The 11548-nt window shown below is 38.2% G+C and overlaps 1 protein-coding gene across 1 annotated transcript in view; it reads right to left on the bottom strand.

The window, feature by feature from the left end:
- Positions 1–11548, bottom strand: part of LOC100550885 (ephrin type-A receptor 3-like) — a 91167-nt gene that overhangs the window by 19539 nt on the left and 60080 nt on the right. Inside the window, exons 5-8 of the mRNA XM_019611903.1 lie at positions 9186–9345; positions 6737–6839; positions 6216–6283; positions 1870–1995 (exon numbers count right to left, since the gene is read on the bottom strand). Of these exons, the coding sequence (XP_019467448.1) occupies positions 1870–1995; positions 6216–6283; positions 6737–6839; positions 9186–9345 (457 nt within the window). The remainder of the gene's footprint in view (positions 1–1869; positions 1996–6215; positions 6284–6736; positions 6840–9185; positions 9346–11548) is intronic.

Here is an 11548-nt window from a genome sequence, read left to right as displayed (position 1 = left end):
AAAAAAGGCCAATGGTATTCTGGGGTGCATTAAGAAAAGCGTGTCCAGGAGGTCGAGGGAGGTGATCCTCCCCCTCTACTCTGCCCCGGTAAGGCCTCATCTGGAGTACTGTGTCCAGTTCTGGGCTCCCCAGTACAAAAAAGACAGGGATCTCTTGGAAAGAGTCCAGCGGAGGGCCACAAAGATGGTGAAGGGCCTGGAGCATCTCCCCTATGAAGAAAGGCTAAGTGAACTGGGTCTGTTTAGCCTTGAAAAAAGACGACTGAGAGGGGACCTGATCCAGGTTTATAAATATCTGAGGTGTGGCGGCCATAGTGGTGAGGCCAGTCTCTTTTCAGTGGTACGTGGAGACAGGACGAGGGGAAACGGACATAAGCTGCAGCACAGGAAGTTTTGCACGAATGTGCGTAAGAACTTCTTCACGGTGAAGGTGACAGACCACTGGAACAGGCTGCCCAGGGAGGTTGTGGAGTCTCCTTCTCTGGAGATATTCAAGTCTCGCCTGGACGCCTACCTGTGCGACCTGGTGTAGGGAACCTGCTTTGGCAGGGGGGTTGGTCTCGATGATCTCTAGAGGTCCCTTCCAACCCCTACAATTCTGTGATTCTGTGAACTCCTGACAACCCAAGTTAAGGAAGTTTGAGAATGAAGGTTCCTTGAAGTCTTGTAAAGAAACGTACTACTCTTGGATTTAGCTTTTCAATAACCCCCTCCTTCTCTATTGCCATACTCATTCCCTATTACGTACAGTAGCTAAGCTTTGATGCCTCTACTGAAGATGATGGAGAACAGTGCACTCTTGTGGGGCAAAGTTAAAACCAACAAGAAACAAGAATCCTACCTTTTCAGAAGATAATCTAAATTCATACAAGCAGCTGAATAGCTGCAATGCAAGACTTAATAGTGTTTCCTTTTACTGGGCTATTCAGTAGGTGCACTGAGCATAGCAGCATCATTTCACATCTTTTTCCAAGTGAAAATCTTTTGCTGTGCCCTAGAAGTCTGTTTCTCTCACATCTCATAATTTTAATTCAAATAGTAAATGTAGAGAGAAGTAAAAAAAATCAATAATAAAAGAACTAGTAATTTTCAAAGGATTAAAAATCAATAGTCTTTCTCTCATAAATGCTTTAATACAGCAGGAAAGCTAACACTTCATGATCATCTGGCTCAATGAGACAATCTGCCACTTCACTTCAAGGATCAAGCACGCATCCCATCAAGAGCTTCACGCTGCACAGCGACATGGATGACTCTGTGTGATGAGACTTTCTGTTATCTGTTTCCTCAGCTACAAAATCTGCTCATTTCAATATCTTGTTTTCAGTAAACCCAACAATATACGGCATCCGTATGCTTCAGAAAATTGGTTATCAGATATACTACCCTTTCCTCCTAAATCAATAATTCAAGTCCAAAGCAGTGACCAAAATCAATCTAATAGCCAAAAGTCACTGCATTCTGATGGATGTGTGGTGACTGGTATGAAATGAGTTTGTGCTTTCACTCAAAGCGTGATAGTCACCAATCCTTTTAAGGAAAATATAGAAGGCATCTTCACAGTTGATACCATTTCTATGCTGACAGATTTTAAAGAGAAACATACAAGTGAGATTGAAGTCCCTCTTTACTCCCAAGAGTACTGTGTCCAAGTGTGGGCTGTGGGGTGTCATTTGAAAAACGACCTTATTATCTGCTTTCTTCAGAAAGCAAATAGATGTGTGTGCTACTAACTACCCATGTACTGAAGTCAGCTCTAAATATGATCCAGGAAGTTGCAAACCTACGAAGATTTCCTTTCCAGTCACAAGTACAAAGTCAAAGATACAAAACAGTACATACAGTGAAAAGTATTTTAGTGGTCATTACCTGCTCCAACAACTTTATCAATTGATATATTGGAAGCATCTAGTTCCTTGGCAAATTCATGTACAGCTTGATTAGGATCTTCGTATGTATGTGGATCTACATAAGTTCTCAGGCCTGGGAGTTTTACTGTATGAAAGCAAATTCAGAGAGAAAATGTTACTTGGACTTAATTAATCTGTCTAAAGAAAGCAAATGAGATAACAGAAATATAATCAATAGAAGAAAAGAGTACACTGCTTCTTCAAATCAAATAGCTTTTGATGAGTCTCCAAAAATCTTAAGACAGAGTGAAACCAGAGACACTCATGCAGTTATTGCACAGAAGTTCAAAAAGCATTGCACTTGCCATATTTACCAGTTTTGAAATGTTAAAATAGTTCCTGACTCTCTTGGCTTGCTCTGTTTAGATGCTGCTTTATATCGTTCCTTACAAGGTAACGAGACCTGGAATTAATGGTTGATGTCACAGTAAAACTGAAAAATTCCTAGGAATATACTAACCTGTTTCATTTCTGATTCCTCTAACAAGATACATAAGAAAAAGCATCTTCCTACCCTCTTGTTACAAATACTCAAGATGGAAGCCAGTCATTCTTAGCATTACAGTTTGGATCTAGTACTGAGTTACCCCTAGTACCTATGCTATATTTTGTCCCTTTGTACAGTCTCTTGGCCAAGGATTCCTCTGCTTCACTGAATCAAGCACTAATTCAAACGACTGTATGATTTTAAAGGCACTTTCAAGCTGTTCACAACACATAATCCAGCAGAACTGGAATGGGGAACTATCATTCCCAACATTTCTCTCCACGAAGATGCTGAAGGCAAAGCATTCCTCCTCCCCAACTCAAGGCCATGCTCGTATTCATACTCAGTAACTTGTGTGTCTCTCTCCATATTCATTTTAGAACATAAAGACATTCTCTCTCAAAAAGCAAAATAGCCAGTACATCCAGTTTGATGTTTGCTGCTTCTAACACAAAACCTGAGCTCCTGAACACATATTTCAATTGTCTCAGTTGATCATGTAAAAGATATTAACTATTGCTTTAATCTACCCAGTAATAGCTCTTCCAGCATGGTAGTATTCTACTGCATCCAATTGTTGACTGCTAGCATAGTTAAACACATTTCATTGTAGTTAGGTAGATGGGAAAAAGTGCCTTTGGACCATTAGTTAGAACTTGCCATTGTTTTGTCAAACAATCCCAAGGGTATGTGAAAAAAATATCAATTTTATGGAGATTTATTGGCTTCAGAATTGACAAAGAAATGATGAAACCAAGTTTCCAAACTAATTGGCTAGAAAACAATGCAAACTAAGAGCCACACTCTTAACAGAAGGGCTGCGTATGTGCAGCATTAAATGCCGAGTGTGTTTCCTTCAAGAGACTGATGATTACAGAATTACTTGCAAGTAAAACAAAAAGTAATTGGCTGTATATTGCTGTTGGTTAAAAATCTTGTAAATGCTCCTTTCCGTCCATGCTGAATGTACATTACAGGCTCTCTCATACCCTCAATAAAAATAACAACAATTAAAAGCTTCTGCTCTGAGGGGATTTTGGCTACAGATTTTTAATGCTGACCCCAGAGGTTCCCAAGATCAGGTGATGCTGACTGCAAGGAGAATAATCCCTTCACACCAATAATTAAGGGCAGCTTGTATAGTAACTGGGTTCTGTCATGAAAAACAGATAATAAACACATACACATGTGTTAAGCTGTACTACTTTACAGCTCATTCTGTGCAAACATAATAATTTACATTTTCATTTTACCAGCATGAATTGCCCTAAGGGTAGCAAAAAAATAAAAAAGGTCTAGCCAAAGAAGGCAAAGGGAGAGGATCTGAGGAGGTGAAACACATTTTTGCTCCTTTGAAGTAATATTATAGGATTTGTAATAAGGCTGCAGGGAATAGCTCGTGGCTGGTGCCTTTTTTAAAGTAATTCAGAATAAACTGATTGAAATAAACCAGCTGCTCTATTTGAGATGCTGAAACTTTACAACAGTCAGGGAAGTTACTTTACCCTTTTCTAGTTCGCAGGAGCTATTTTCTTATTCTTTGAGAAGGACTCAAGTTCAGTAGAATACTAAAGTTTCGTCAGCCACATGTGCAGATACATACAAATCCAAACATAAAAACGACTGCAAAATCAGTAAATAATTTTCAAGAATTTCTAACAGAAACATCAGATTCATGATCATCTCTGTTCTGACTACAACACAGATCAGCATGGCACTCCTCAGAAAGCAGTACATAAATATCTAAAGCCAAATTAAAAGCAATTTAATCCACAGGAATTTAACTGCACTGACATGCTTAAGAATAGTGATTGCAACTTTCCATTGTGTGGGAGTAGGGATAGCAAACTCTGACCTGTTATTTGTCTGCAACACTTTTTTTACTGGCTGCTTTTATTTTATAACCTCATTAAATTTGGATGATGAAGCATTAATTCTATGGGCCACATGTACTCATATAGATTTTTTTGCAGGCTAGTTGGTTAGCTGTTGATGGGCTGCACGATGCAAACCCATTGCTACAGTTTGCATATCCCTTAACAATGTAGGGAAGGAGCGCACATGTCTGTGGATACAGCTCTCTGGAGATAAAGAAGGGCTCCAAACTTAAAATAATAATACGAACAGTCAAAGAACAGTTACTCCATTGCCACTGGGATTAGGAAGCAGTCCTAATTTCCAACTACTGCCAGTAAATCCCTCATTAAAATGTTAATTCAATTATATTTGGTGAGGAGGTGTATTTGACAGAAGTGACGTACGGATACCAATAACTCTCTTCTTGAGGATGGTACGGTATTACTGTGTGCAAAAGGATAAGAACAGAAGGAAAATGATTAAGTGTAAACCACATTAACCTTACAGCATGCCAAACAATAGAAATACATGGTTCTACATGGTTTATATAGTATAGCAGGGTATTTATCTGGAACTGAAGCAGTTTCAAAAGACTGCTGCTTCTCACTAAAAGCATGCTCATTCAACATCAAGAATTCAGTGGAAAAAAAAGGGAGCATCCAATCTTGGTGTTTATGAATGATATTTATGCTCTCTGTAAAGGAAAGAAAAAATGCAGCAATAAAAATTTCTGAAACCTTCTCCACTTCTCATTGGGAATTTCAAACCATCACCTTCTTCACCCTTAAACTTCTCCATTCATTTATTCCTGCTTTAAAGAGAGTATGGGCAGAAGTTAGATTATGACCTATCTTTGATGATCTGAAACTCCTCTGCTTTGGTAGAGCCCTGCCAGGTTATTCACCATGCAAACCGAGGCTCAGAGAAACTGACATACAGCAGAAAGATCTCCCCAGCCAGCTACGGCCATAGCAAGTGTCTCCTTTCTGGTAGCCACAGATCACTCCTGGGACAGCTCCTGCACCAGGTATCTCCCAGATGGGACCTTGCTCCAAGCTGCTCCTTTCACAGGACACAGCTAAATGATCCAGGAACGGTAGGCCATGTAACCTCATCAAAAATAGGTATAAAAATATCAAAACTGGATAGGCTCTGGATTGGTCTTTGAGAGAAAGATCAACAGTAGCTCAAATTCCTCAGGATGACAGAAATGTCACATCCTTAACTCTTTACATTTATTTTGTGACTCAAAGACAGTATAAGTCAACAGAAAGGCTCTCTTCCTAGTTGTGGGTGAGACCCAATGAAAACACTCATAATTAGAAAATCAGGGCTCTGATGAAACATTTATAAACAGAAGTAGATTAGGAAATCTTATTAATTTGGGAGACATTCATTTAGAAGTTATTCTTAATTTAAAAAACTACTCCAAATTACTTTTCAGTCTATGCTTACAATAATTCCAAACTACATTTGTTAGTGCATCACTTTTGTTAAACAACCAGTTTTCATGGTCCCTTCAGCAGTCATCAAGATTTGTTTCATTGATTTTGTATTTTGCTTTGGAGGGAAAAAAAAGAAATAAAATCATTGCTTAGATGTTGTACAGTTGATAAGGAAGAAATTGAAGTCACACTGTATTTCACTATTGCACAGCAGAATCAATATCATATTGATAACCACATGCCTTATTTGAACACAGCAATGTTTTGTTTATTACTAACCTGAACATAAATGAATAAAACTGAGAAACTGAGACAAAGACTGTTTGTTAGGGAAAAATCTGCTTACCCACAAGAGAATAGAATTCTCTTCCCAATTTCACCTTGGTTTAAGTGAGGTATGGCTTATCTATCTATCTATCTATCTATCTATCTATCTATCTATTAACTGAAAACCATACTTTATCTAGGGGATGAATTCCACAAATCTGTAAGAATTAAAAGACTTCAGTAACTTACAATGGCCATTCCCAAAATGTAGTCTTTTCTCATCAGTACCATGTTTAGACTTCTTGTATCCACAGAATCTACAAGTAACAGAGAAGAAAAAATGAATATAGAGAATTGTATATGTGAACTGCAGGTGGAAACAGAATTGAATGTTCTTCCTTCACAATTAAAGGCCTGTTTGAAATTTAATGATATTTACATTCTCTCTATCCTATAGAGGCATGTTATGTTCTCAGGGAATTTGAGGAAATTGGCTAATGAGAAGATTTGTTGATTTTTGACCCCTACAGTTTAATTTTACAATTGCCTAAGAATGTGTTTATAGCTTTTTTTAACAACTGCTGCATGACTGGGGCTGTGAATGTTAGCGGGCTCATTACCAAGCAGCTCAGAGCTCTGTGGAAGCAGACAAAGGAGAAGGTGCAAACCAGCCGCGCTACTGCCTGATGATGCTCGATTTGCCACGCTCATCAAGGTCCCACAGGGAAATGGAAGAAGGAGCAAATGTGCAAAACAGAGCACAAACTAACCTCCCAATCAAGACGTACACAACAACCGTGAGGAGAATGATGGCAACCGCAGCTGAAATGGCAATCATAACGACCTGGCTATTTTCACTGGAAATGGAGAATGCTGGAAAGTTAACACAAAAGTATATAAATAACCACACCACACAAAACATTAATTAGTACAACATGACTGACCACTCATATAGGGAACAGACAGATTGAATCGTCACTATATAGCATTTGGTTTCCTGCCAAGTATTTAATCTGTTAGGTAATTTTTCATCAGACAAATAAATAAAAGAGAAGTAAATGAAAGACTCTTGCCTTCTTGAAAATTTACAGTTGTTGTTTCTTCTACTGCTGATTGTTACTCTTGCCGATTGTGGTAATAGCTGTTAAACTGATACTTACATATAAATATATATATATGATTACAAACATATGAGTATCGTGACATTTAAACAGTTTGTTACAGTCAGTTTGGAATTTTTCCTCAAAAAGAAATCCCAGCTAGTCAATAATCATGAACCTTACTCTCACTTCTGTGTGATGGAAAGTGCTTTAATGAATTAGGCTTCACAATTAAGCCATACAGTATCACCGTGAAGGTTGTGAAAAGTCTTGGCCCACAGAAGCAGACAGAAGGATTACACAAGTTAATATTCATTGGAGAAAAAGAAGGGCTTCTTTCTGCCTCACTTTGGACATTTCTCTGCAGTGCCTAAGCCAGGTGCTTGGGTATTGCAATATAACAACAGGACATCTTTGGGTCTTAAGTATGACTACCCATCTAAAGATCACCATTCTAAGGACCCTTCCAACTCAAACCATCTTCAGCAGACACTTATTGATCTTCATCGAGTACAGCAGAATTAGGTTCCTCACCACAACGCTTCACGTTAGTTGTCCAAAGTGAGCTTAAACACAGACCTCCTGTTCCCCACAAACTGAACAGTTAGTCTACGTGACTGTCTGGAAGAAGCCTCCACCTATTACATGCCTACAAGTGCACTTGTGTTGCTGTAACGTGACAATAGGAATCAAGTAACATGATACAGTGTTTATCTGTATAATCTGTACACTCTTCATGCTATCTCTTGTCGTCTTCCACATTTTCTAGTAATCTACTCCTTTTTTTTTTAACTTCTTTTTTAAAATTACTTTGCAAAGAAAGCTCATCAGTATCCAAGTTATGAAATCTTTTATAATCATAACTGATTTTTTTCTCCTTCCTGTACTCCTCTGTCCCATCTTGAGTTTCATTCATTATGCCAAAGATGCATACCATAATAGTAATTTGCAATAGTATTTTTTTCTTTAAACAAAGAGCTCGTTTGAGCTGAAGCTGGGAAGGAGCAAGTGGGGATGAAGTATTTAACATACCTCAGAAATATATAGATGCTGCATACATAGTGAAAGACCATTGGATTTACTTACGCTACTCTTCTTGGTAAGAGTTTCTTATTTTAGCAGAATATTTATCGCATCATGGGTTCTCAATCATTATAATGAGTACATGAATAAACCTTATGAGCCCATATCAGAATTACAGTGTTGAATTGTTTTACAACTCTGAACAGCAGGTAAAGTCTTCTGTGATTTCCTCACCTTCTAAAGGTAAGCAGTCTTTAATTACGCAGCACCAGGCTAGATCAGTAAGTGGTTAACTGAACTAAGGTGGACTTTTTCATGTATTAAGCTACTTTCACCTTCCAGCAAAGAAAAGGTCTGATTTAGTATGTAGTACCAAGAGGTCAGAACATAATATTTAGGATGATGAGCTCCATTAGTCTTTCTGATGTAAAAACAGAACTTGTAAAGAATACTGACAAGGTCATCAGGTAAGCAAGTAAGTGTTATTATCTGAGCATTACAGAAGAGAAAAAGGCAAGTAAATAACTTTCCTATGGTCACCCAGAAATCTAGTGACAAGAGGGAAGGGAGTCAGACTGCAGATTCCCTCACCAGCTATTTAACTGAGCAACCACCTTGTTGGCCAGTGGGCATTAGTTTCACCTCAAGGCTGTATAAGAAACATCAGCTCTCCTCTGCAGCAATGTGGAGAATTACATTTTGACCCCCAGGAGTAACAGGCTTATATAATATTAACTCATTTGGGGCACAGTGTTTAAAGTCCATGGGATTCGTGCCACAAGCTGTGAATATGGAAATACACCAGACCCTCTCTTGGAATGAGCTGCAGTCTAGCAAGATATTGATTCTGGCACTAGGCAGTGGTAGAGTATGCAACGGAAGAAAATAACACCTGTGGTATTCCTGTACATTCTTTAAAGCACATTTCAATTTTAATGATAAAACATAAAAGTTATGTAGTAGTGCTATCCAGAAAGACACATAATAAATAGTAATTAATTGCATCGACTAAACTAGAAATGGAATGAAAACAGCCACTTAAATCAGTCAGAAATTGCCCAAGTAGTCAATTTAAACCATTTGAACAAATACATACAATCTGGACTGGTTTCAAATTCAAACTTGCGGCTGCTTGTCCCATATCCAGCTGCAGTTCGGGCTCGAATTTGGAAGACGTAGGTGGTATCAGGTTTGAGGCCGCTGATAGTAACATTAGTGCTTTTGGCTCTCAGAATAGTATAGCTTGTCTCTTGTTCCTGCTTTTGGGGAAAAGAAATTATCAGATTAAAACCACACCCTAAGAAACAGCAGCAAGAGGTGTTTGGTATAAAAGACTACAAATCACCTGGAAAGCAGTGGCGTATTGAATATTTATAGCCTGACAAATGCCTGCACAGCCATTCATTTTCAATCAACTAAAAATCTGTTGATTAGCAAGAAATCTAAATCATTAGAGCTCCTATAGCTTTGCACTGTAAATCAAGTACTAGACATGCTGAGTGTACGACATTTCATTATATGGCTTTGTACCACTTTGTCCATTGCCTGTAATACAACAAGAAAAATGAAGACTACAATTTTATTTAAAAACCATAAAACAGATTTGCCTACTGTACTGAACTGGAAGTTGTAACAGGCCAATTTAGAGCTTTTAGGGCCCTGCAGAGCTATTGCAGGACTTGGTTTTTACTGCCTCATGTTTTACAAGATAGCATGTATCCTTATAACAGTCAGAACAGCAGTCTGTTCAGACTCCTTACCCCAGCTCTACGAACAGGCTAATATAACCAGTTTACTGTTGTGCCATAAAAACTGTGAGCCTGATGCGTCAGGCCTCATTTGGGCAAAACCCCACTGAACTTGTTCTTGAACAAGTCTAGGACTTTAGTAGCCAGGAAGGACGCGTATGCCTACTCTTTATTGCTTATGCTAAAGAATAAGGAGTGTGTCCAGTACAGATGATATCCTAACAAGCATGCTCTGCTTCAGTAGGCACATATTTCTGACACACTGACTTTTAATGTAAAATAAGATATAGACTACTTTGTAATTTTGGATACCTTGTATACTGTGGAAAAGCTAGTTCTGATAAAAGCATGTCTCAGTCTCACTCTAAGCACAGTTTAAAACGTTAAGCATGCATTTGGGGCCCGAGGTACTGCTTATTTTACTACCATCATCCTTTACCAAAAAAGCATTTTTGGCTTTCTAAAAATGGCAGCTGGAAGTGTCTCAGAGAAAGTCTTGGACTGTAGCCACATGTGGGGAATTGCAAAAATGTCAGTTTCTTCGGCTTGCAACGAAGAACTTTTGTATTTTGGAGGTGGTGGGGGTTTAATCTGCTGCCCATTTGCTCTGAAATACACTCATAACATTGAGTTATGCCTTGCTGAGAGTGGAATCTAAGTTGGGGTAATGCATGTCGGTTGCAAAAGAATCTCACCTAATTCCCACTACATTTTATGGTACTGTATTAGCTGGCAAGTTACTGGACTTTTAATTTCACCAGTGATGTACTGAGTCCTGAGAGAGGCTGGAAAATATTTCATACAGCCGACTGCCAAAGGCAGCTCTTCTTCATGTGAGCAGTTCAAGTGACTGGAACTGTTTTAGCCCGTTTGCTTTACAGCGCTGTCCAGAGCAAGAGAGTTAGGTCTATTCTAAGTTAGTAGGTTGGTATCAGAAACCATTCCTTTCAATGCCGTCAAAGACTAATTGGCCTATTATTGGAAACCTTTGATATGGATAGAACAGAAAAGTTTACAATACAGTTGAGGAAATTGCCAGAATATCTACATAATATTTAACATGATGTATATTCACATTGGAAAAAAAAAAATAATAATAATAAAAAAAGCTAAGCCTCTGTCTATAAATTATTTTTCCAGAACCACAATTTAAAATAGAATGAGCTGGACCTATTCTTCAAAGACTGCCTATAAAAATGCTTATCATGGTCTGGTTTCCTTGCAATGTAAGCATAAAAAGGAAATAAGCATTGAATTTTCTTATGGTTTTCTGACGTATCTGAAAAAAGTTTTCTGTTATAAATTCTAGGGAGAAAACTTCTAGGAAGACATTCTAAGGAGCTAACAGGTTTGCCTAAAATACATATTTTCTAACTAACAAAGGCCTAGTACTGCAATTTACAAGTTTTCCTTATCTCATCATTTAGCTGAAAGTAGGCAACCGTTTTAATTTCAAAGACATTATAATCTTGTCTCTAAAACACACAATCTTCTGTGTATGCTATGACTGGACATTCATTTTGATCTCACTTCAGGCTCTTTTTCTGAAATGCAAACATTTCCTTCTTGCTCAGATACATACGTGCAAGAGAGAATATAGTCATGGCCCTGTCTGCTAATAATCCGCAATGGAACTTGCAAAATAAATGTTTAAAACAATGGTATGGAGGATGTCACGATAACTTAGTTTATGGCAAACTTTTTACACACA

Source organism: Meleagris gallopavo, chromosome 1, assembly GCF_000146605.3.
Source record: "Meleagris gallopavo isolate NT-WF06-2002-E0010 breed Aviagen turkey brand Nicholas breeding stock chromosome 1, Turkey_5.1, whole genome shotgun sequence".
Taxonomy (NCBI): Eukaryota; Metazoa; Chordata; class Aves; order Galliformes; family Phasianidae; genus Meleagris; species Meleagris gallopavo.
Note: the sequence above shows the minus strand (reverse complement) of the source record. Positions and strands in the feature narration are given on the sequence as shown.